The sequence below is a fragment of the Chlorocebus sabaeus genome, chromosome 1, assembly GCF_047675955.1.
Source record: "Chlorocebus sabaeus isolate Y175 chromosome 1, mChlSab1.0.hap1, whole genome shotgun sequence".
Classification (NCBI taxonomy): Eukaryota; Metazoa; Chordata; class Mammalia; order Primates; family Cercopithecidae; genus Chlorocebus; species Chlorocebus sabaeus.
In genome coordinates, this window is record NC_132904.1 from 39,882,449 (window position 1) to 39,910,066 (window position 27,618).

Consider the following 27,618-nt stretch of genomic DNA (forward strand, 5'->3'; position numbering starts at 1 on the left):
ACATTGTGAGGGAATCCCCTGGGGAAGTTTGCAGTTTTTTGTTTTTTTTGTTGTTGTTGTTGTTTGTTTTGAGACAGAGTCTCTATCTGTGCCAGGCTGGAGTGCAGTGGCGTGAAGTTGGCTCACTGCTACCTCCACCTCTTGGATTCAAGTGATTCTCCTGCCTCAGCCTCCCAAGTAGTTGGGACAACAGGCGTGCACTACCATGCCCAGCTATTTTTTGTATTTTTAATAGAGACGAGGTTTCATCATGTTGACCAGGATGGTCTCAATCTCCTGACCTCAGGTGATCCCCCCGCCTCGACCTCCCAAAGTGCCAGGATTACAGGCGCGAGTCACTGAGCCACCTCACCCAGCCGTCTCCTGTCTTTGTAGCTATCGCTTCAAGACAAAATGGGAGGCAGTTTGGAGCAACTCAGTTTTCAAGTTTGACTTTCTCCTTTGGCAAATTGAGTTTGGGGACCGAAGATTTTGATTTTTCTTTTATAGATGTTTGAGTACATTAGAGGAAATGACTTCTAAAAGATATAATCTGTAAATCACCTCAAAATACAAAGTAGAAATACAGCTGGGAAAAATGTGATATCGTGGAATTAAAATACTTCTATTAAGATATAACTGTGCCACTTACTAGTCCCATAATTTCAGAAAACTCTTATAACTTCTCTGGGTCTTGGTTTCCTAAATCATAAGAGAACAATATTATCTTCCCTGTCTGACTCATATAATTATTTTGAGGCACAAATGAATGTGATTTGACAAGCTTACAGCTTCCGGAATCATGTAAGAAAATAATATTTTTAACCCCTCACACTGCTTTTGTAAGATGCCTACATTTTGGCACCAAATACAAGTAAATAGCACTGAAAAAGCATTTTGCTCATTAAAAATTAGTTTAACATGTGGATGACATAATTTTAAATTAATGAGACAGATGCACAAAAATTAAATTACTTAAGAGTGTAAAAATTAAGGAGAAACGAATTTACAAAATTCCCTTATAGATACCTGGAATCATCATGAAATAATCTGACACTCGGTTATACATACATGGAAATTCAGGTTGCAATGCCCCTCTCTTCAAGAGCAGATGACAATAGAGTTACCAAGTTAATTACATCTAGATTTAGCGAAAATAATAATGATAACACAAGCCACTGTGGTGTCTGAAAATGAGTGCATCAAGTCTATCACCACACATTCCAGAAATTAAGTCAGCATTTTGATCCAATGATCTAAACATATGCTATAGGGATAGTTATCAAAGGAAAAACTATAAAACCCTGCAAATGTACTTAATTCAGGATGCCCCAACAGGTCAGCTCTACTTAAAAATATATATAATTAATATCCATGGCGATAACTTCACTCTGCTAGTAAAAATACTTTACAGGTAAACATTTTGGTGGCCACAAATATCAAATTTCTTTAGATTTCAATTCTTTCATTGTGAAAGAGATCACACAAATTTTCCTGTCTCATGGGGCTGTGGTGAGGGTCAAATGAAGTGACACATTATAGACCTGAATAAAGTAAAAACACTAAATATATACAGTGCTCCTTTGGTTCCACAGGGAATTGATTCCAGGAACTCTATGGACAGCAGAATCTGTAGACATTCAAATCTCATATTTAAAATGACGTATTATATGCATTTAATATATGTACATCTTCCTGTATATGTTTTAATGTCTAGATTGAATATACTACTAATATAGGACTTATTAAGGAATACATTTTAGGAAGAAAGTAAGGGTAAAGGTTCTCAGTGGAAATTTTCCTGTAATAAGAAGCAACTCCCAAACCATTTCTTTTCTAACAAAAAGGCAGCTTTAAAAACCAGGCTGGCAAGCTTTAATAGGCAAATGATGGCGATTAGAACCTACGTCCACTCAACACGGTCAACACGGCAATTCCCGCCATCTTCTCCTGGTCACCACCTGTGCCAAGTGTAATGGCTACCTCCAGATAACACCAGGTATTCGGAACATCATAGCGACCCTCATTTGCATATTAAAGGACTAAGGTGGGAGGGTCAGGTTTCTGGAAGCTATGTAAATGACATACCTGGTCAAACCAATCCCCTGGGCCCTGTGCAAACCAAACACTGCCTCCTCCAGCATTCCAATATAAGCAACCACTTTTCTGCCGCACATGGGGTTCCTCTTTGTTCTGAGCCCCCCTCCCTCTGTCTCTGTATGGGGGAACTGTTTTCTTCTTTCTTCTTTCTTGCCTATTAAACTTTTCATTCCTAAAACCACTCCACCTGTGTCCATGCCGTTAATCCTACCAGTGCGAGACCAAGAACCCTGGTGTTCCTCCAGTCATCAAAGCCATATCAATACCTAATACAATGTAAATGCTATGTAACTATTGTGTTTTTATTGTATTATTTTCAATGGATGTATCATTTTTATGGGTTTTTAAAACTATTTTCTTTTTTTATTTGTATACATTTAAGGGGTGCAAGTGCAATTTTGTTACATGAATATATTGCATTGTGGTGATGTCTGGGCTTTCAGTATATCCATCAGTCAAATAATGTTCATGATGCACATTAAATACTTTCTCATCTTCCAGTCCCTTCCTTCCCCACAACCCTTCTGAGTATTCATTATCTATCATTCCATACTCTATGTGTACACATTATTTAACTTCCATTTTTAAGTGAGAACATGCAGGTTTTTTTTTTTTTTTTCTGTATCTGGGTTGTTTCACTTAATTAAGATAATGGCTTCCAATTCCACCTATATTGCTGCAGAAGACACGATTTTATTTTTTATAGTTGAATAGCATTCCATATGTGTGCATATGCCACATTTTCTTTAATTATCTGTTGATGAATATTACAATTGATTCTGTGTATTTCGTACTGTGAATAGTACTGTGAAACCTATCAGTGCAGATAATTTTTGATTTAATTATTTCTTTTTTGGGGAGTAGAGACACAATAGTGAGATTGCTGAATGAAATTTTCTTCAAATATTTTTGATTCACAGTTGTATGGATACAGAAACTACCAATACACAGGGCCAAATGTACCACTATAGTATATTTTTAATAACTGGACTACCAACTCCCAGAAGCAGTAATTTAACTAAGCCACTATTTTATTTGAAACACTGACATGTAGTATTTTAAAACTGTTTTTATTCAATAAACAACAAAAACAATCACAAAACTATCAAAATGTCTGCCATTATCTATTTCAATAGAGAAATTGATAGATTGAATTTTTAGTGATTTGGGAGTATTGTAAGCATTGTTTTTAATTTATCTCCACCTCCCCATAAAAGTAAGCAAAGAAAATTAAATGACTTAAATCTTTAAACCATCCAATAATAAAATTTATAATCAAAATAATCATTTTACTTTATAATCTCTTAAAGCAACAAAATTTGTTACTGTTGTGTAGCCATTATTCATTCACATAATTTCTTAGCTAACCAACTTATTTATGTTTGTTTGTTTAATAAATCATCCAGTACAAAATGATTCTTAAATTCAACATTTTTCTTGTTATTATTGTACTGGTGGGAGAGTAAACTGTTATATCTCTTTTGAAAATCATCTGTACTAGGTAGCAATAATTAATATTTTAAAACAATTTTCATGAACTACTTGATAGATATGTTTAAAAAAACTATAACTCAAGTTAAAAATAAGAAAGTATTTTTCATCATAATATAAATTTAAATCATTATATATATGTATGTATATACATACCTGCACATAGGTGAAAGGTTAAGTAACGTTTGGCATATCTATATAACAGATTATTCATTTAAATTTAGATAAAACAATGAAGATTAAAAGCTATCTTTGTGTTTTTAAATTACAAATTATGAATATATATAAAGGATATATATATATATAGAGAGAGAGAGATGTATTGTACACTGAGATATATGTGCATATATATCAATCACCAGGCAGATATAATTCATACAAAGGGAATTAGACAGAAATATGAAGTATGTCAAAATATTGTTTGCATTTGTTCTGGGTGACGGGATTTTAAGTCTTCCTTTGGCTTTATATTTTTTGACACTGTTTTGAAATTTTTCTTCAATGAATAAGTAATACTTAGGTTTTTTTTTTTTTTAAAGAAGTACATTTGTCAAATCTAAAAAGAGCACTAAAATGGAGATTAGGTATTCTAGAGACTATATCAGCTCCAAGTGGAATTAAGGAGGATATAAAGTCACTCAAGTCTCTGGGCAACTAACAGTCAGTTAGGCCTCACTTCTATCTTTAGTGGAGGATTTCTACTTCAGCTAGCAGCCTCCCCCAAGTTAAAAGCAGCTCTCAAGCATTAATAAGGGCACCAAATTCATCATTATGCTCTGCAATTGCCAGCATGTGTCATTATTTTTAGGATGAGATGTAAATGCTTTGACAGCAAGCATTACTTCTTCAAAGTCTACATTTACTTAAAAAAAAAAAAAAAAAATCACATCTATTCAAAATTGAACATTTCCTAAGAGGAAAGTACCTGAAATAGAATCTACTACTCATCTCAGGGCTCACCAGTTCGTAGACTCCTTTTCAAAGGTGCATGGGTGAATGTCTGTGGTAACAGGTACTTCAGTGCTATCAGGTTGGTGCAAGAGTAATTGTGGTTTTTGCCATTTTTTTTTTTTTAATGGCAAGAACCTCAGTTACTCTTGCACCAACCTAATAGTTGAGTTTCTACTGTCTACTTCCTTGACACATCTAAGTCTGTCTGTCTATCTATATATCTATTTATCAATCATCAACATATGTTTATTCAAGACTTAAACTGTGCACTGCTGATATATTAGCAGGTAAATCAGATAAGTGTGCTGCCATCAGGATGAGTGCATAAATACATTACAGCAGAAACCTTGGCTGCCTCCCACAGCAACTCCTTTTCTGTTACTTATCTGCAAAAGAAACAGTCTTTCACAATAGAATCTAAAAATGCTAAGGTTTTACCTTTGCATGGATGCATAACCTAGTTTGGAGAACTTTCTCAAAAAACTCTCCTCCTTCAGAAAAAATAATGACTTTGGAGGACAAATGCCTCCTTTTTCTGCTTTGACTGTGTACATAGTTGGATGAAGACACTCTATATATATATATATATCTTTAGTGACCATCATGATTCTATGAGGAACCAAGACTTAGAATAAGTCTTTAAGTTGAGGGTTGTCACATGGAGTGATGTGGAGGACAATGCAAAACAAACCTGAGTCTTGTTGACATTGTTGAGCTATGAAATAAACTATAACATTGTCATGCTTCTGGGCCTTTTGTTATTTGAATTAATAAAAGTCCTACAGTGGAACAGTTTTTGGGGGTATTATATACACTAAAGGAATTCTAATTCATGAAACTTCATAGTCTCTTTGTATTCAGGTCTCCTGATTTCATAAAATGTAAAATGACATGAAATAACAAGGTTTATATATAATATATCTCATATTTTAAGTCATAAAAATTTTCAACAAGTCCTGATCTCGGTAATATCTGAAAGTTGACGTTTTACTAATCTATATTCAACTGGTATATTACATAGAATTAAAACACTGAATATTGCTGAACTGTCTCATTGTCTTCCACTAACATTTATTTCTAAAACTCTGATCTGAAAAATAAATTTAAAAGATTCAAAAGTCCTTGTATGATGTACTTCACATAAGTCTCTCAGCTTAATATCTGCAACTCGTGAACTCTGGGGAAGCAGGATTTGTTTTATAGACTCCTAACCTGCTGGAATAAGCCATGCTTTTGATTAAGAATGAATGTAGGAAATAATATTTCCACTTTATCTCTAATTAAGTAGGCAAGAAAATAAAAGTATTTCTAAAGCAGTCAAATACAACTCAAATTCATGAGAAATTCCAGAAATCAAATTTAAGCTAAATAATGTTCTTGATATTTTTGGTATTGGGATAGAAAGTTTCAGGGAAAAGAGAAAAGATTCTCACCTTAAATAATAAATCCTTCTTCCCATAACGAAGCTCCTTCAGCTGGGCTTGGATTTTTTTGGACTGTAAGACAAAAACATGGATAGGTTGTGTAACTCATTTATATTTTCAAACTTGAAGATTAAAATACTTTCAGACTTCACAGGAATACATTTTGCAGCCAAGCAAAGCACAGTCCAACTAGTTTAGAAGTAAAACAGAAAACCTTAACTCTGAGAGTTAAATTCCACTCAAATTCATTTTTTAAAATTTTTTATTATACTTTAAGTTCTAGGGTACATGTGCACATTGTGCAGATTTGTTACATATGTATACACGTGCCATGTTGGTGTGCTGCATTCATTGACTCGTCATTAACATTACGCGTATCTCCTAATGCTATCCCTCCCCTCTCCCCCGACCCCACAACAGGCCCCTGTGTGTGATGTTCCCCTTCCTGTGTCCAAGTGTTCTCATTGTTCAGTTCCCACCTATGAGTGAGAACATGTGGTGTTTGGTTTTCTATTCTTGCGATAGTTTGCTGAGAATGATGGTTTCCAGCTGCATCCATATCCCTACAAAGGACATGAACTCATGCTTTTTTATGGCTGCATAGTATTCCATGGTGTATATGTGACACATTTTCTTAATCCAGTCTATCATTGATGGACATTTGGGTTGGTTCCAAGTCTTTGCTATTGTGAATAGTGCCACAATAAACATACGTGTGCATGTGTCTTTACAGCAGTGTGATTTACAGTCCTTTGGGTATATATCCAGTAATGGGATGGCTGGATCAAATGGTATTTCTAGTTCTAGATCCTTGAGGAATTGCCACACTGTCTTCCACAATGGTTGAACTAGTTCACAGTCCCACCAACAGTGTAAAAGTGTTCCTATTTCTCCACATCCTCTCCAGCATCTGTTGTTTCCTGACTTTTTAATGATCACCATTCTAACTGGTGTGAGATGGTATCTCATTGTGGTTTTGATTTGCATTTCTCTGATGGCCAGTGATGATAAGCATTTTTTCATGTGTCTGTTGGCTGCACAAATGTCTTCTTTTGAGAAGTGTCTGTCCACATCCTTCTTCTTTTGAGAAGTTTCACCCACTTTTTGGTGGGGTTGTTTTTTCTTGTAAATTTGTTTGAGTTCTTTGTAGGCTCTGGATATTAGCCCTTTGTCAGATGAGTAGATTGCAAAAATTTTCTCCCATTCTGTAGGTTGCCTGTTCACTCTGATAGTAGTTTCCTTTGCTGTGCAGAAGCTCTTTAGTTTAATTAGATCCCATTTGTCAATTCTGGCTTTTGTTGCTTTTGGTATTTTAGACATGAAGTCCTTGCCCATGCCTATGTCCTGAATGGTATTACCTAGGTTTTCTTCCAGAGTTTTTATAGTTTTAGGTTTAACATGTAAGTCTCTAATCCATCTTGAATTAATTTTAGTATAAGGGGTAAGGAAGAGATCCCGTTTCAGCTTTTTCCTAGCATTATTTATTAAATAGGGACTCCTTTCCCCATTTCTTGTTTTTCTCAGGTCTGTCAAAGATCAGAGGGTTGTAGATGTGTGGTATTATTTCTTAGGGCTCTGTTCTGTTCAAATACATTTTAATTATCAATTTTTCCTTCATGTGATCATGTTAATTTATTTATTTGTGTGTGTGTGTGTGTGTGTTGTTATTGGTTATTGGTGAGTTAAACCTTAACTTTGAGAGTCAGACCTCCAGACATCCTAGGCAGAAAGAGAAAAACCAAAGCTTGTTTAAAATATGTTATTTAAAGAAAATTGAGTATTGTTCTTCCCCCAATCCAAAACTAAACACACAGAATTTCTGTCACCCAGGCATGACCAACAATCTAATTGTAGATGCTAATTACATCTGTGCATATGTATGCCTCATTTTTTACTACTTATTTTCAATTACTTTTTTTAAATTTAATGGGAATAAATTTGAATTTGATATATGTCCAAAGTAGAAGCAAATGTGACTGGAAGCAAGAAAAGTTGCTACAATACTAATGCTGAGCTGAATGTTGTTTGCACTTTAGAGTAATACACTTTTTAAGAGGGCCATCACAAATAGGAAAATACTTAAAAAGAAAATCTTTCTCAGTAGTATGCTTTGACTACCACATTTAATTATGGTCCCTTAAGTCACTGAATGACGATCATGTATTTTGAATTTTTCAGGACAGTCCCAATTACTAAAATTATAATATAAGGACTTCAGATTATTGTACTTCTATACCTAAAATTATAGGTTCTGATTCTTTATTCAGGCAAAAAACAAAAAAAGAAAACCACCACCACCAATAACCAATAACAACACACACACACACACACACACAAATAAATAAATTAGCATGATCACGAGAAGGAAAAATTAATAATTAAAATGTATTTGAGTGGAATTATAAATTAGTATCATCACTTGGGGAAACTGGCATTTTCTGATAAAAATAAACATATGTACACTGCATTACACTGCAATATGTCCTAGGTAATTACCCAAGAGGAACTATAACATATACAAAAATACTTAAGGCATCTTTATTCATAATAGCCAAAAGCTAGAAAGAGCACATATGTTTAATAAGCAATGAAGAGATAAATTGTAGGATATCCATGACATGGAGTACTAGAATACTGTTGAGCAACTGAAAAGGAATGAAGTACTGAATCATGGAACAACACGGACAAATTTCAAAAGCATTATACAATGTGAAAGAATCCAGTAACTAGAAGCTATATTATGTATAATTCAATTTGGATAACATTCCAGAAGGCAAACAAACAGGGACAGAAATCAGTTTAGTAGTTGACATGGACTAATGGTTGGGGTAAAGATTCAGTGTAATATAGCAAGCAGACATTTTGGAGGGTAATGAAAAAATTGTATGTTTTGAATCTATACATTGGTCAAATCCATCAAACTGTACACTTAAACTAGATAAATTATATTGTACTGTAAATTATATCTCAATAAAATTAAATTTTAAAAGAAGCTTGCTACAGTAGGTAATGAACCCATGATCTTTATGTCACTATTACATCCTAGTAAACTGTGTTGATATAAAAGTCCTCTTTAATAAAGAATATCTGCCTATATTGTAGAAATATAATTTTCTAAGCTTACAATGGAATATGAGTTGTCCACTGAACCAACTGCAAGTTTATTGTGATTTGGTTTTCTAAAATATTCAGATTTTTTTTTTTTTTTGAGATGGAGTCTTGCTCTGTTGCTTAGGCTGGGGTGCAGTGGCACATTCTCAGCTCCCTGCAAACTCCGCCTCCTGGGTTCAATCAATTCTCCTGCCTCAGCCTCCTGAGTAGCTGGGACTACAGGCGCACACCACCATGCCAGGCTAATTTTTTGTATTTTAGTAGGATGGGGTTTTACTGTGTTGTCCAGGCTTGTCTCAAACTCCTGAGCTCAGGTAATCTGCCCACCTTGGCATCCCAAAGTGCTTGGATTACAGAGGTGAGCCACCACACCCAGGCCCAGAATATTTCTAATTATGCAATGTACTCGATTTGTGAAGTAGTAACTGTGTTATAATGGTACAATAATTTTTCAATTGTTGTTCAATGCTATAAGTACGACTGATTTAAGTGGAAACTTGAATGTGTTGTCAATGATACACTACTACAAGGTTCTAATATAAGAAACACAGTTTTTCACAGATATTTCTATTATAAGTCACCTGCATTTCATGATCTTTTGAATCAGGAAGTTAATAAGAAGGAACAAAAAGAAAACAAAATGAAATAAAATTTAAAAAAGAAAAGGAAACAGGAAGAGAAGGAGAGGGAAAGGGGGAGGTAAAGAGGAAGTGGGAGAGAGGAAAAGAAGGAAAGAGGAGGAAAGAGAGGAAGGAAGAGAGGAAAGGGAAGGGAAGGGAAGGGCAGGGAAGGAAAGAAAGGAGGGAAGGAGGAAGGGAGGGTAAGTTAAGAGTGAGAGTGAGATATGTTAATAATTCTGTATCACTTAACTCTGTACAAAGCAGCAGGTTTCTCACAGGGTAGTTGATTTTTTTCATTTCCACACAAAGTCACCTTTCTTTTTATATGGATAGTGAAGGTAAAATGCATGATGCATAAGAACAACAAAAAGACATGATTTAGTAAACCTACTTGTTAATGGCTTTTATGAATACAAACTCACATTGAGCCCTCAGTACCTTGACTTTATTCTTCCACTTCAGAATCACATTTATTACATCATTGTCTGTCCTCACACAGCTTCCCATGTGACTCAAAATAATATTTCAAGTACAGCATCTATGTCTTATTATGTTAATTTACTCTCTGTATTAGTCTGTTCTCATACTGCTATAAAGAAATAGCTGAGACTGTGTAATTTATAAAGGAAGGAAGCTTAATTGATTCAGTTCTGCATGGCTGGGGAGGCCTCAGGACACTTACAATCATGGTGGAAGGCACCTCTTCACAGGGCAGCAGAAGAGAAAGAGAGTACCAGCAGGGGAAATGCCAGATGCTTATAAAACCATTGGATCTCCTGAGAACGCACTATCAAGAGAACAGCATGCGAGAAACTGCCTCCATAATTCAATTACCTCCCACCAGGTCCCTCCTGTGAAATGTGCAGATTATGGTATTACAATTCAAGGTGAGATTTGGGTAGGAACAAAAAGTCAAACCATATCATTCTGTCCCAGCCCCTTCCAAATCTCATGTCCTCACATTTCAAAACAACCATGCCCTTCCAACAGACCCCAAAGTCTTAACTCATTCCAGCATTAACCCAAAAGTCCAGGTCCAACATCTCATCTGAAACAACACAATTCCCTTCTGCCTATGAGCCTGTAAAATCAAAAGCGAGTTAGTTACTTCCTAGATACAATGGGGGTACAGGCATTTGGTAAATATACCCATTACAAATGGAAGAAATTGGCCAAAACAAAGGGGCCACAGGCTGCATGCAATTCTGAAAGTCAATAGGGCAATCATTAAACCTTAAAGTTACAAAATGATCTCCTTTGACTCCATGTCTCACAACCAGGTCACGCTGATATGAAAGGTGGACTCCCATAGCCTTGCACAGCGCCACCCTGTGGATTTGCAAGGTACAGCCCCCCTCCCGGCTGCTTTCATGGGCTAGCATTGAGTGCCCATGCCTTTTCCAGGTGCACAGTGCAAGCTGTCTGTGGATCTACCATTCTGGGGTCTGGGGGACAGTGACTCTCTTCTCACAGCTCCACTAGGCAGTGATGCAGTGGTGACTCTGTGTGGAGCTCCAAACTCACATTTCCCTTCTGCTCTTCCCTAGAAGAGATTATCCATGTAGCTTCTGCCTCTGCAGGCAATTTCTGCCTGAACATCCAGGCATTTCCATACATCCTCTGAAATATAGGCAGAGGTTCCCAAACCTCAATTCTTGACTTCTGTGCACCCACAGGCTCGAAACCACATGGAAGCCACCAAGGCTTGGAGCTTGCACCCTCTGAAGTAAGGGTCTGATCTGTTCCTTGGCCCCTTTAAGCCACAGCTGGAGTTGAAGCAGCTGGGATTCAGGGCACCATGTCCAGAGGCTGCACAGATCTGGGAGGCCCTGGACCCAGAACATGACACCATTTTTCCCTCCTAGGCCTCTGGGCATATGATGGGAGGGGCTGCCACGAAAGTCTCCACATCCCTTGGAGACATTTTCCCTATTGTCTTGGTGATTAACGTTGGGCTCCTCATTACTTATGCAAATTTCTGCCTTTGGCTTGAATTTCTCTTCAGAATTTTTTTTTTTTTTTAATTGCATTGTCAGTCTGCAAATTTTCCAAACTTTCATGCTCCACTTCCTCTTGAACACTTTGCTGCTTAGGAATTTCTTCCACCAGATACCCTAAATTCTCTCTCTCAAGTTCAAAGTTCCACAGAATTCTAGGGCAGGGGCAAAATGCTGACAGTCTCTTTTCTACAACATAGCAAGAGTCACCTTTGCTCTAGTTCCCAACAAGTTCCTCATCTCCATCTGAGACCACCTCAGCCTGGACTTCATTGTCATATCATTATCAGCATTTTGATCGAAACCATTTGACAAGACTCTAGGAAGTTCCAAACCACACCACATCTTCCTGTTTTTTTCTAAGCTCTCCAAAGTGTTCCAACCTCTGCCTGTTACCCAGTTCCAAAGTCGCTTCCACACTTTCAGATATCTTTACAGGAGCACCCCATTCCCGGTGGTGCCAATTTACTGTATTAGTGTGATCTCACACTGCTAATAAAGAAATACCTGAGACTGCCAAAGGTAAAAGCTTAATTGACTCACAATTCCACATGACTCGGGAGCCCCTTTAAGATAATTCTGCTTTACATGGTCATCATTATTTCGTGCTGCTGATTTGAGTACAGGATAATTTATGATATCTCTCACCATTTCAAATGCATAGTTGATTGGCATTTTCTGCCTGCTGTTCCAATCTGCTGTCCAGGACTCATTTACAACCAGGTTTCTCAGGAAAATAGACTTTCTTCTTTTTTTTTTTCCCCCTCATACTAAAGTTGGTGACTATCAATGGAGAGTGGGAGACTACTACCACACATGGTGCACATGATTTGGCAAAGTGCATGTCAATTCTTCCACATAATTGATGCTCTATCTTTCAAATGTCAGAATGGTTGCCTTTTAGCTATTTGAGGTGTTCATTTTTAAAACTTAATTAAAGTGTATATTCTGAATGTACAGAATATCACTTAAAATTTTCCACATCACTTGGAATTATTATCAAAACATCAATTATTCAATGATTCATTCAGGAACTGCAATAAAACCTTCTGCATTTGATGGCCTTGAATGACTAGATTTTTTGAACTTTGCTATCATAATATATATATTTAAAAAAATGTTTTAGGAGTTTTCCTCACAGTTACTCATCTCTTTGTTTCCAGCACTCTGGTAATTTTCAGTTAAAAAGCAAAATCCTGGCTGGATGCGGTGGCTCATGCCTGTAATCCCAGCACTTTGGGAGGCCAAGGTGGGCATCTCACAAGGTGAGGAGATTGAGACCATCCTGGCTAACAAGGTGAAACCCCGTCTCTACTAAAAATACAAAAAAATTAGCTGGGCGTGGTGGTGAGCGCCTGTAGTCCCAGCTACTCGGGAGGCTGAGGCAGGAGAACGGGGTGAACCCGGGAGGTGGAGCTTGTGGTGAGCCTAGATGGTGCCACTGCACTCCAGCCTCGGAGACAGAGCAAGAATCCATCTCAAAAAAAAAAAAAAAAAAAAAAATCTGAGGATTTCAGGCAAGATTACGCAAAGAATAAATGCATTCTGAGTGGGTACATCTCTTTTCTATAATGTATATTAATTCAAAACCCAGCTAAAACTTAGACTTTTATTTACCTTGTTAGCGACATTTTGAAAAGCTAAAATTATCAAAAGGAGAATCTTCAAACAATTAGTGATTTTAAATACAGTTCCAGATGTTGGTGCCTATGAGTCATGAAGTTTTCATAAGATTTCATAGCAAAATTAAAGTTGCTAATAATGATAATGTTGTCTGTAATAAAATGACAAGGAAGATGAAAAAGTAGGCAGCCATGACAGGATATTTTATCTCAGTTTTTTTTATCCCATTTAGGAGATTATCTTTCAGACTGAGATTTTTGCTTCCTATAATTTCATGTTCAAACAGCATTTCTTCGATGAAATAGGAGTGATGATTTTGGTAGATGGTGTTTATAGTGGCTTCTCTTGTTAATGCTATCCTCTGGCAAATGAAAACAATGGTAATCTTCTGGGTGTCAACGGGATTTAGATATTTTATTCTTCTATGAATACTGACAGTTGAGGGTCACTGATCTAACAGGCAATCTCCATGTTAGCTCCTAACCAAGACAATATATTAGTATTTTGTTTTTGGTAGTGATGGTGAATCAAATAATTAAATTTGCCACCATGTTGTTTTGAAGTTGTATTGTGACAAACAAAAACATACGCCTGCCCCATTACCAAGAATGTTAAGCTCTAAATTTATTCTATAAATACATAATGACATATAGCAAATAAATTGCAATGAACCTATTACAATACATTTCAATATTACGCAACACTAATACGTGAAGTATCTAACAATTCAGGGATAATATATTCTCCAAGGCATTGAGATGAAGAAAAAATATGAATTATTCTTGAATTGACAGACTAAACAATAAAGGTAAGCCCATTTTTACTTCCGTGCACCACAGATATTTCTCATAGGAACTTCTTCTCTTTCATATACATGAGTGTCATGTGAACCCTGAACACATATAAATTATCTCAGAATATAACTTCAATCTAGATACTTCTTTTTCAAAACATCATTCCACCTGGTTACCCTCTTGTAATACAACCTGCACAAACCACATTTATACTATTTCTAAAACCTAAGAAATATAAAAATGTACAAGTCTATTTGTGTTCAAATAGAAAAATACAAAGAAATGAAACATTACACTAGATTAGATCTACAAACCATTTAGGCTAGTTTTTCATCTTCTATAACATCATCTTTTAGTTTTTCTGTATTAAACATTTCTAATAATGCCATATATAATATTATAGGAAAGATATTATAAAATTGATTGTTATATTGCATGTTAGACTTGAATGTTTGTATTTGTGTTAATGATTTTTTCTTGTTTTTCAAGGAGAGTTTTCACTTTCTTTAACAAATCTCAGTTTGGGCTGGACACAGGACCACTGACCTAGTGACATTTTCCAGAATCTCTTCAACTTAGCTCAGCATGTGACCTAGTGTTAGCAAATAGGGTACAATGAGATAGAAGAGACTATTTCCTGGGTGGACTCCTGAAAAGCAATGCTCGTGCTTCACCTGGTTATCTTCCCTTTCCCTCCTGCTGGAAGAGGATAGTGGCAGAAAAAGATATTTTTGAACCAAGGGTCATTCCATAATTTAAAGACAATAGAGCTGTTTTAGAAGCTCTTCGCCTTACTTCTAGACAACTCTGAGACAAAGGGTAAACTTGTTTTAACTTGTGTAAGCAACTTTTCTCATTGCATCTAAACTTCCTTCCTTCCCTCTGCTTCATAGGTATAAGACATTCGTCATGATATGAAGCCACTCATGACTGTCCCTTATCATTCATAGGCTATTTCTTGAATAGATTTCTTACACATTTAATGTATCTTTGTGTGTCCTTCTTGGAGGATGCAACTAAAACAGTGAATCTTGTCTCCTCTCCTTGAGGCATCAACAATTGTTTAGCATGACAGTATCATTACTATTTCATTGCTATTACTAAGGCTTGTATGAGCTACATTTTCATATTACAGAGATATAAGAATAGATTTGGAGATGAGAAATATAGAAAATTTATTATTTTAGTTAAATCTATATTAATCAGAATGACATATGTCCCCCTGAGAAATGTATGAGATGATTTTACTACACAGCCTACACAGCAAATAGAACCAATGAATGTATTTATTTTGTATGGTTTATGGTCAACCCCAGAATCTTCACTCTGACAGTCAATTGCCACTGCAAAACTTTATAGACATCACATAGAAGGTACAAGAGAGGGGAAAAAAAAGGGAAATTTTATGGACTTCCAGTAATTTGCTATTAAGGAAATTCTGATAGTCCAGATAAGGAAGAAATCCAGAAAAAAAAAAAAAAAATCTACAAAAGTGACCATTACCTGCCTTTGTTAATTTTTTTTTCCCCTTTTGGTTATTGCAATGTTAAAACACAAAGATACCCAAAGGTTTAAAATATATTTTTTTCTATTTAAAAATTTGCATTTGTATTAGGAGGAAAAAGAGTTACCAGATGTCTGAGTTGAAAAAAATCTGGCAATAATACTGTTTTTATCTGGTTAAAGTTAGAAGAAGCAAAAATTTACTTACCTCTTCTGCGTGAATGCCACAGAGCTTGTTTCCTGACAAGAGTTTGTTTTTCAAGCTTTTATTCTGAGGAAGAAAACATAGTTTTATTGCAAAGAAGAGACAAAATATTAAGAATTTCTTCAATTATGTCAGCACTACTGCTTTATTCTGTCCAAAAATTAGACCTTCATAATGTAAAATGCAATGCATTGGTATAAAACTGAATCAAATCTGTGATGTAAAAGATTGTTTTTTATTCAATTAAAATTTGGTGTATTAGCATTAACACATTCATTTAAAAAGGTAATTTCCAGTTTTATTCTATTGTGGGCAGAAAAGAAAATCGATGTAATTGTATTTTTTAAAAAATGTTATTTTGTGTGTGTGTGTGTGTATATATATATATATATATATAATTTTTTGTGACCTAAAATACAGTCTATCCTGGAGAACATTCCATGTGTATGCTATAACTGTTGGGCAAAATGTTCTGTCAATGTCCATGAAGTCCGTTTGGTCTAGAGCACAGTTTAACTCTGATGCTTCTTTTTTTCTATTTATTTTTTTGAGATGGAGTCTCACTCCATTGTCCAGGCTGGAGTGCACTGGTACGATCTCAGATCCCTGCAACCTCTGCCTCCCAGGGTTGAAGCTATTCTCCTGCCTCAGCCTCTCAGGTAGCTGGGATTACAGATGTGCACCACCATGCTTGGCACCATGCCTGTTAAAATACAAATTTTTTTTGTATTTTAAGTAGAGATGAGGTTTAACCATGTTGACCAGGCTGGTCTTGAACTCTGACCTCAGGTGATCTGCCTGCCTTGGCCTCCCGAAGTGCTGGGATTACAGGTATCAGCCACTGCACCTGGCCTTACTCTGATGTTTCCTTGTTGATTTTCTGTTCAGATAATATGTCTAGGTATGAAAATGGAGTATTAAAGTACCTTACTATTCTTATATAACAATAAATATCTCCATTTAGCTCTGTTATTATATATACATATAAAGATGCTCCAGTGTAGGATGCATATGTAATTGCAATTGTTATATCTTCCTACTGTAATGACTCTGTTATCATTATATAATGACCTTATTTGTCATTTTTAAAATCATTTTTTACTGAAAGTCTATTTTATCTGATGTAAGTATAGCTACTTCTAATCTGCTTTGGTTTCCATTTGCATGGAATATCTTTTTCATCCATTCACTTTCAGCCAATGCATGTCTTTACAGGTGAAATAAGTTTCTTATAAGCAGCATATATTTGAGTCTTTATTTAGTCCATTTAACCACTTTATATACTTTAATTAGATTATTTAGTTTATTTATAGTCAAGGTTACTATTGATAGGTAAGGATTTACTACTTCTTCTGCACAGCAGAAGAAAACAATACAGTGAAGAGACAACCTGAAGGATGGGAGAAAGTATTTGCAAACTACTCAGCTGACAAAGGGTTACTATCTAGAAAAAACCAAGAACACAAATCAAAAGCAAAAATCCAATAATATGATTTATCAAAAATTGGCAATATAGGCCAGATGTGGTGGCTCACACCTGTAATTCCAGCACTTTGGGAGGCCGAGGTGGGTATCTCACAAGGTCAGGAGATCAAGACCATCCTGGCTAACACAGTGAAACCCCATCTCTACTAAAAATACAAAAAAATTAGCCGGGCCTGGTGGTGGGTGCCTGTAGTCCCAGCTACTTGGGAGGCTGAGGAAGGAGAATGGTGTGAACCCAGGAGACGGAGTTTGTAGTGAGCCGAGATCACACTACTGCACTCCAGCCTGGTTGGCAGAGCGAGACTCCATCTCAAAAAAAAAAAAAAAAAAAAAAAAAAAAAATTAGCAACATATCTGAATAAACATTTCTCAAAGGAAGACAAACAAATGCCAATAGATATACTAAAAATGTTAAACATTACTAATCATCAGGAAAGTGCAATGAAGCAATGAAATACTACTGCACTCAGGTTAGGTTAGGATGCTTCTTATCAAAAAGACAAAAAATAAAAAGTACTAATGAGGATGTGAAGAAAGGGGAACTCTTATGTACAGGTGCTGGGAATGTAAATTGGTACAGCCATTATGGAAAACAGTATGGAAGTGTATCAAAAAATTAAAAATGGATTACTATGTAATCCAGCAATCCCATTAATGGTTATATAAAAAAATAAATGAAATCAGTATGTTGAACTCCTTGATTCTCAGAAGCCATTTCTTCTTCCAGGCCTGAGAGGTATATTCTTTCTGTGGTGTATGAACGAGTACACACAGATCTGTTACCCTTTAAATATCTCATAATTGACACAATTCAAAGACAAATGCTTGTTCCTCTGACATTTCTTAACCATCTGAGTCTAACCTCTCATGGCTATTTAATTGTATCTGGTTTATTGCACTCAGGCTTTTCTGTCTTTTACCCCAATAACTGAAGAATGTGGGCTGTCTTTAGTTGGGCAGGCTAAAGGAGAGCAGATAACTGTAAAACCCACAGGATTCAGACATCATACTGACTCTCTAGGAGTAGACAATGTCTTGGTACAAGTACGTATTATACATGATGACTCTAAGGAGGGCCAACTGGATAAGCACCAGGAGCAAAATGAGCATTTAATGCAGAGTGAATGAACAAATACATCAAGTTTAAGAGTTCCCCACTTAGAATTCCAAGCTAATTTTGAACAGGATTTTTTATTTTGTTTTCCTATCATGGAGCGAGGGGATACAGTTGTTCCAGTTTGAAAGAATACTTGTTTTTTTTCCTCTTTAGCTAAAATTTGGAAATCTAAAAAGCTCAGTTAGAATTTCAATACCATGAAATGTTTTACACAAATGGGAGGAAGTTATTCTGATTTATTCAAGTAATGTCTTTTTGCAAATATTTGCACTGACCATACAAGGTACAATATTAGGGTTCTTTTTGTAAAGCGAATCTGATATACCATAATTTCATATTTGAAGAGATATGTATCCCTAATAAACATAACATACTGATATGTTCTGGCTCTGCAGTGTTGCTCAGATTGTAGCAAAATAAAACCCTTTAAAATGGAGACAAAATAGGGGATGTACATTGGATATCAGTATTTATGTCCTACCAAAAACCACTCACAATTGAGAAACACTTTTGGAATTAAAAAATAACTATAAATTAATAAATAGCATATTTAAAAGTTGGTATCTGTAGTATATACTATTTAAAATTTGCATCTCCACTTAAAGCTGTTTTTTCTTTCTTCTGTTCATTTATGTATCTATGTTTGTATTCATTTATTTTTATTATTATTTGTTCATTTATTAATGCTGCTAACACTCAGGGGAAATTTTGAATGTTGATCTGAATGATATAAATTATAGCAAATACTAACTTTTATCCTTCAAAAATGATAGTATTTTATATTTTTTTCTGAGGAGGGAACATACCTGTTAACTAATATATACAACACAAGACTAATTTTTAGCATACTATTTATTTCATTGACCTGTTATCTCTGCTTGCTACACTGATTTCTCAGAATAGATTATTCCTTAATTACTTGGAGTAGGCTTTTCAATGATCAGGATGTGTCGTCAAGTTTATAGAGAAGCAAGCAGTGCTAAACATTCCACACCATTAGTGAAGCTAGAGTTTTGATAAAGACATTCCATAGAACCATTTAACTTTCTTCAATAATATTTACTCTCCAATCCCCCCAAAAAGATTAATGCTATGATAATATGAGTTGAATGATGTTAAAAAGATTTATTTTCTCTGGACTTCTCACAGTCTTTTATTAGAATATTGTGCTTCATGGACACAAAGAGGGGCACAAGAGACACTGGTGTCTACCTGAGGGTTGAGGGTAGGAGGAGGGAGAGGATCAAAAAAATAATAACTATTAGGTACAAGTGTTAGTACCTGGGTGCCAAAATAATCTGTACAACAAACCTCTATGACATGAGTTTATCAATTTACTTTTATAAAAACCTGCACATGTACCCCTGAACATGTACTCCTGAACTTAATTACTATTATTAGATGTTTTAATAATAACAAAATTGTGTTTAATATAAATGGTTTTCATAAATTTGATTGACAATAAAACATTTTGGACTAAATAACTTATCTCATTACTAGAATTTGAGAAATAAAGTTGCAAGTATTAACCTATGTTTGATTTTATTAAGGGAGACCAAAATATTACACTACTATATTCTACTGAAATTATATTTTTCATGTTCACTAGTAACATGATAAGAAAGGTTTAATTCAGGACTTTTGAAAAAATGTCAAGGCTATTGAAATAAGGGAGAGAGATGGGGCTCAACTCTAAAAATAGCAAAAATACAGCAAAGACAGCTGGGGATTTCTAGCCCACGAGCAGAATTATGGAGGTCAATGGAGAGACAATTACTAATAGGAGCGATCATGGGTAGAGGGATTCTTGCTAAAGCTGCCTAATAGAATCCTTGCTGAAAGCCATTTGATCAGATTTAGATATCAAGGATGTGGGGAGTCTCCCAAAACTGACTTAGCAGGATCCCTGCTACAATTGGACTAGAAGAGTCTAAGACAAGACCTGAGGACAAGGCCCATTTTATAAGCGAACTCAGAGGAGTCTTTCTAAAGTTTGGTCAAGAAGTCTTTGGGAATAGTGCTTTCTGTGCCCTAAGAAATGTTTGTTTACTTCAAAGTCATGAAGAATTTTTTCTCAAATAGTTTTCTTAAAATTTTATAGTTTTGGGGTATACTCTTTTGTGTAATCCTCTTCAAGTTATCTTTATTATTATTATTTTTTAATGAAGTGAGGTAAGGGTCAAGGTTCACTTTTAGTTTTTATTGCAAACATCCAGTTGCTTGTGCACCAATTGTTGAAGAAGTGCTCCTTTGTACATTGAAATATATAAGAGCCCTTGTCAAAAATCAATTGAGAAAATAACTCTTTTAACCAATATGAAGCATCTGGCCTCAGACAAGCCGTCTTGCCATAAAGAACAAGATAACTAGACAGAATATAATCAAACAAACGTTTAAGACAGTAGACAACCACTACTGCCAGACTATCGTACTAAAGAGAGGAGAAGTAGGCAAGAAATCCCTGCAGTTGCTCTTCTTTGTGTGTCTGGGTTTTTTGTTTGTTTGTTTGTTTTTCTCTGGAGGCAATTTATGAAGTACCATACAGAAGAAAAACCCAAGCAAAATGCAGTTTGGGTTAGTTGAGAAGAGTTTAAGATTAGGGGAAGGTGATCAGGTAGAATTTATGTTACAAAACAGCAGAGGCTTTGAAGCTGTCAAAAGGAAAACCTTAGACAAATTAAATTTAACAGTTTGAGCAAAGAATGATTTGCAAATCAGGCAACCCCTTAACCAGAATAAGTTCAGAGACACTCCAATGCAGCTATGTGATCAAAGATTTATGCACAGAAAAAGCAAAATGACATACAGAAAATGAAAGTGAGATACAAAAACAGCCACGCATTGGTTACAGCTTGGTGTTTGCTGTGTTTGAACATGGTTTTAACCGCCGGCTTCTCTTGATTGGCAAAAACTCAATGGCTGGCACAAGTGTAGGTTACATTCTGCTTAATATATGAGTTAGGTTATACTTCACTATGTATAGAGAAACCTTTAGGCCAAACTTAAAATGTGTAAGAAGGCAACTTTGGGCTAAACTTAATTTAAGAATGCAATGTAGAAAAAGAGTACAGAGGATTTTCAGGGGTGTTCCCTTATGTCTTCAGATGAGTACAAATCTGCATATGCATAAGCAAACATGCTGCAAGGCCAGCTAAAGAACCACTAGAAAAGAACTGCAAGGTGAAAAATTACTAGAGCTCACCTAGACATTCAATTTCCAACAAGTCAGAATGGAAAGACTTAATCACTAAGATATTTAGTAAAAACCTTAGAAAGATCTGTCTTACAAGCAGGGTCAGAATAGTCCTGTAAAGGCTCATTTAGACCAAACTTATAAAGCTAAACAACAAAGCTCAAAATAACCAACCTAAACAATTAGTATCTACTAGAATAAACTGTAATACTCTTAGAAGATAACAAAATCCAGGTGCCAAATAATGTAATATTTATAATTCAGCATTCAGTCAAAATCATTAAACACAAGAATCAGGAAAATGAGAGCCTTAAGACAGAGGAGGAGGAAATCAGTCAATAGAAATAGCTATCATTGGCAAAGATGGTGAAGTTCATTTAGAAATAACATTAAGTGGCCGGGCGCGGTGGCTCAAGCCTGTAATCCTAGCACTTTGGGAGGCCCAGGCGGGCGGATCATGAGGTCAGGAGATTGAGACCATCCTGGCTAACATGGTGAAACCCCATCTCTACTAAAAAATACAAAAAAACTAGCCGGGCGAGGTGGCGGGCGCCTGTAGTCCCAGCTACTCGGGAGGCTGAGGCAGGAGAATGGCATAAACCCGGGAGGCAGAGCTTGCAGTGAGCCGAGATCCGGCCACTGCACTCCGGCCTGGGCGACAGAGTGAGACTCCGTCTCAAAAAAAAAATAAAAAAAAAAAAAGAAATAACATTAAGTATATATTACAAAAGAGACTTTCATTTTCAGCATTGACATATCAGAATTTGAAAGTCATTAGATTTCCAATTTCTACATCTTCACGGAATTTTCTCTTTGTTCTATCTATTAGCTTGAAAGGAATATTAAAATATCCAAAAGTCATTGTGGATTTGTCCATTCCTTTGTTTAAATCTGTCAATTATTGCTTCATGAAATCTGAAGCTTTTTTAGGTGCTTACAAATTTAAGAATTGTTACGTCTTTTAGAATAAAGGATTGCCCCTTTTAACATTATAATATGCCTCTCTTTTTCTCTGGCAATTTGTTTTGTCATGGCTAATTTATCTGATATTAGACTTGCTAAAGTCTTTTCTCTTGGAGTTTGCATAGCATATATTTTCATATTTTACTTTCATCTTTCTTGTGTCTTTGTATTTAAAGTGCATTTTAATAATTGTCAAGTAAAATTTGATTGTATATTTTTATACAGTCTGGCGATAGCTTTCTCTCAAAGTATTTACATGAAATTTAATATAATCAATATATAGAGCCAGGTTTTGTTTACAATCTCACAATTTGTTTTTCTTTCACCTTCTTGTTTTTCTAGCGTCTATTTAGTATATTTAGAAGTCTATTTAGAATTGATATTGTACCACTTCAAATGTAGGAAGTGGCATAATATCAATTCAAATAGCCTACATTTGAAACAAAAGATCACACTCAGTCATACATAATTACTAAATCACATGCTATAAGATATATAATAAATCTGAAGATGAGTGAACAATTATAAAATTATAAAGGATACATAATTTGGAGTAAATGAATCAAAAAAAAGGTATCCCTGATGAGGGATCTATAAATGCAAGTGAATAAGTTTAGACATTTCTAAACTTTTCAGTCTTTCAAAGTATGAAAATTTGATAAATTTCTTATTACATCACTGTATCTAGTTTAGAGAAAGTGAAAGAAAATTGCCAATATGTGTATGTTATTTTCAGAGAAAAATAATAAAACTACCAATCTCTTAAACAGGTAGAAAAGACAATCTTTGGTTTGTTTGTTTTTATTCTGTCTCAGGAAATAATGTGATAAATGTCTCCTGACTCAGAGTTTAACGTTGGTCCCATCTAATAGAAAACTGTACTATTTTGCCTTCATTTTCCACCTACTCTTTTCAGAATTCTAGTCCATTTCCAAGTACCTCACAAGGGTTTTTGGGTTTCACCCCAAAAATTCTGGCAAATAAAAATTTGTAGTTTTCATAGGAGACTGGAAATGTGTTTTAAAAAGCTTACTTTTTACACAAGAAATTGTCACGTTTCATGGGTATATGTGCATCCCTCTGACCCATCCTGGTTTTCAATTCTTTTTCCTTTTTCTTTTTTTGAGATGGAGTCTAGCTCTGTCTCCCAGGCTGGAGTGCAGTGGCAAGATCTCGGTTCACTGCAAGCTCCACCTCCCGGGTTCACGCCATTCTCCTGCCTCAGCCTCCCGAGTAGCTGGGACTACAGGCTCCCGCCACCATGCCTGGCTAATTTTTTGTATTTTTAGTAGAGATGGGGTTTCACCGTGTTAGTCAGGATGGTCTTGATCTCCTGACCTCGTGATCCGCCCACCTCGGCCTCCCGAAGTGCTGGAACTGTAGGCATGAGACACCACATCCAGCCTTAAATTCAGTTTTTAAAGATAATGTTACTGCTATTTGGTCAGAGTACCTGAAAGCAGATACAAGGATCTGACATACTTACTTGAATTTTTTTTTATAATTGTCACTCATAAGTAAACTGGATGTCTTAGATATGCTTGACTCTTTCAATTTATGTAAGCTCTTACATTTCTCTTCATGGATATTTTCTCATAGATATGTCAAGTATAAAATAGTATGAATAGGAGTTGTACAATTTTGAAAATACATTCCAGTTTTTCTTTTCTCAATAGCAGAATCTCCTAGATCCATTCAACTATATGTTAATAGGCATCTGTTAAAACTGAACATATTTATATGTAAATGTATATCACAGAGTGTTACACAAATTTCAATTGCCAATGTATTTTTCTTTTTTTGAACTGTAAATTTCACTATGTCACTCTCTTTCAAAAAGGGGAGGAATCCATGTTAAAGGCAAGGCAAAAGGAAGGGGACAAAGATGTAAAATCTGTTTGAGAATCTATAAAAACAACAATTAAACAAGAAAAAATGAATAACCCCATTAAAAAATGGACAAAAACATAAGCAAATAATTTTCTAAAGAAGTCATACAAGGAACCAACAATCATACGGAGAAAATGTTCAACATCACTAATCTTCAGAGAAATGCAAATCAAAATCACAATGAGATCTCATTTCACACCAGTCAGAGTGGCTATAGTTAAATAGTCAAAAACAACAGATGCTGATGAGGGTATGGAGAAAAGGGAACACTTATACAATATTGGTGGGAATGTAAATTGGTGAAGCCACTGTGGAAAGCAGTTTGAAGATTTCTCAAAGAACTTAAAAGAGAACTACTATTTGACTCAACAATCCCATTACTGGCCAAAGATCCAAAAGAAAACAAATCTTCCTACCAAAAGACACATGCACTCACATATTCATTGCAGCACATTAGCAAAGATATGGCATCATCTTAGGTGCCCAACAACGGTGGATTGAATAAAGAACAAATGTGGTACATATATACCATGGAATACTATGCAGCCATAAAAAGAAGGAAATCTAGTCCTTTGCAGCAACATAGATGCAACTGGAGATTGTTATCCTAAACAAATTAACACAGGAACAGAAAATTGAATACCACATGTTCTCACTTATAAATGGGAGCCAAATATTGGGTACTCATGGATAGAAGATGGCAACAATGGAAAATGAGGCCTACAAGAGTGAGGAGCGAGGGAGGCAGGCAAGGGTTTAAAAACTCTTAGGTACTATGCTCAGTACCTGGGTGATAGGATCATTCATGCTCCAAACCTCAGAATCATGCAGAATATACAGGAAACAAACCTACACCTGCACCCCCTGATCTAAAATAAAAGTTAAAAAAAGGATACATTTAAAAAAAATAAAATCTGTTTGTTTTTCTTGCAGTTTTTTTTTTAATATATATTATCATGCGTAAAGTTTTTATCCTCTTGTTCTTCCTCTAGCTTGACTCCCACTTGCTGGGTTCTTTGAAGAGCTAATTTTCTAGCCTACTCTAAGGTTCACTGTAACTCAACCTACTTAACACATTTATTTCAGGATAATCTTCCTAAACTTCCTAAAATCCGGTGAGAATCTTACGCCACCCCACTGAAAATCTCTCATGGAGTTTTATACATTACAAACAGACTGACTTTCAACGGATTAAAAATTTGAGAATCTCTCACCAGTCTTCTGTCTTACCTATATAAATGCTTTGCTGTAACCAAGATAGATTGGTTATTTTTTCCTAAGTCCCAAGAACTTGACTTCACCCAGCCATTATCCTGGTTTGTGTTTTCTCCTCCTCATTTTCTATGCGTCCAATAACTATTTTGATTGTAGTGACTGTTTGCTTCTGAAAGTTTTTTGTAATCTTCCTATTTACTCTAATAGACATCCCATTCTCAATTGCCCCCAGTTAACCTCTATCGTATGTAAAGTCTAGAGAGTATAATTTTTTTTAATGAAAAGATTCATTCTTCAGAAAGCTCGAAACAGCTTTCCACAGTGGCTAAACGGAACAGGAAACCAAATGTCACATGTTCTCATGTATGAGGGGGAGTTAAACATTGAATACACATAGACATAAAGATAAGGACAATAGATACCAGGGACTGTTAGATAGGGTAGGCAGGGAGTGAGGCATGGGCTGAAAAAAAATACTGGGTACTATGCTCAACTTCAGCATCACACAATATACCCATATAACAAATCTGCACATATACCCTTTAATCTATAATAAAAGTTGAAATTACTTGGCTGGGCGCAGTGGCTCACGCCTATAATCCCAGCACTGTGGGAGGCCAAGGCAGGTGAATCACCTGAGGTGAGGAATTCCACACAAGGCTGACTACCATGGTGAAACCCCATCTCTACTAAAAATACAAAAATTAGCCGGGCATGGTGTCAGGCACATGTAATCGCAGCTACTTGGGAGGCTGAGGCAGGAGAATTGCTTGAACCTGGGAGGCGGAGGTTGTAGTGAGTCAATACCATGTCATTGCACTCTAGCCTGGGCACAAGAATGAAACTGTCACACACACACACACAAAAAAAGGAATTATTTTTAAAAAGATTCATTAAAAAGGTTCATTTGTTCATGCATATTCTATTCACTCATAGATACTCATTGACTTCTCTGTGCTAGACTCAGTGTTAAATCTTGAGAATACAAATATAAAACAGGAGTTATCTGCTTTTGAAGAGCTCACCTTCTGAGTTAGAGTGGGCTACAGATACGAAAATAAACAATTAAAACACAGAATGTACAATGAAAATTAAATAGCTATCAAAAATCTCTACTAATTGTAAAGCAGATTTATAATTAGTCTCCTGGATGGATGCACATATTAAATTGTTCTTAGAGGAAAACAATTTGCAGGGAAATGTCTAAAACTATGGCCAAAATTTCAAAAAGTAATAATCCGTGTGTGTGCGTGTATTTGTTCATGTGTTTGTATGTCAGCATGAAACTGGATGGCAGTGAAAAAAATACATGCCAGGCCTTTAAAGAAGTATTGTAATATTAACTGAAAATACAGAAAATAAAATGTTACCCATATTGTGAGTCTAAATGTGTAAAGCTTAAATGTGTATATTTAAAACTTGGAGACAAGATAAGCAGATAAAAACCTTCATGCTATTAGGTGATGTATTATGTGTAATCTTCTCCAAGGATCTCCGTTGTTATTTTAATAAAATGTAATATTCCTCAAGAGTTTTCTATGCAAAATAGCATAATAAAAGTGGTATTATAGGGTGTGAATGTGTGTATGTGTGTATGCGTATATAAATACTCTGCAGAATTTCTGAGTACTGAGTTTTGCTACTTTTGTTTTTTTCTGTGTGTTTTGATTTTTTTTTTTTTTTTTTGCTATTTATAATCTGTTCCTTCTTCTTCATCTAAACAAAAAAATGAATCTGACTTTTCTGTGTGTCCAGTGCTGAAAACATCATTCAACTTGTAGTTACTATTTAATGAATGTGAATGAATAACATTCATGAACGAATAAATGAATACATGCCTGATAATGAGTATTATGTTATTGCTGAGGATTAAGCTGGAAATTCATTGTCTCTGTGACATTGTTGTGACCTATTGCTTCATTTGACAAAAGCTGAACATCTTAAACATGTATCTTTA

The 27,618-nt window shown here is 35.5% G+C and overlaps 1 protein-coding gene across 3 annotated transcripts in view; it reads right to left on the reverse strand.

Moving 5' to 3' along the window:
• Positions 1–27,618, reverse strand: part of LUZP2 (leucine zipper protein 2) — a 582,381-nt gene that overhangs the window by 155,178 nt on the left and 399,585 nt on the right. For all 3 annotated transcript variants that reach the window (XM_073017719.1, XM_073017721.1, XM_073017722.1), the window contains exons 6-7: positions 15,802–15,864; positions 5,955–6,017 (exon numbers count right to left, since the gene is read on the reverse strand). In XM_073017719.1, coding sequence (XP_072873820.1) covers positions 5,955–6,017; positions 15,802–15,864 — 126 coding nt within the window. The remainder of the gene's footprint in view (positions 1–5,954; positions 6,018–15,801; positions 15,865–27,618) is intronic.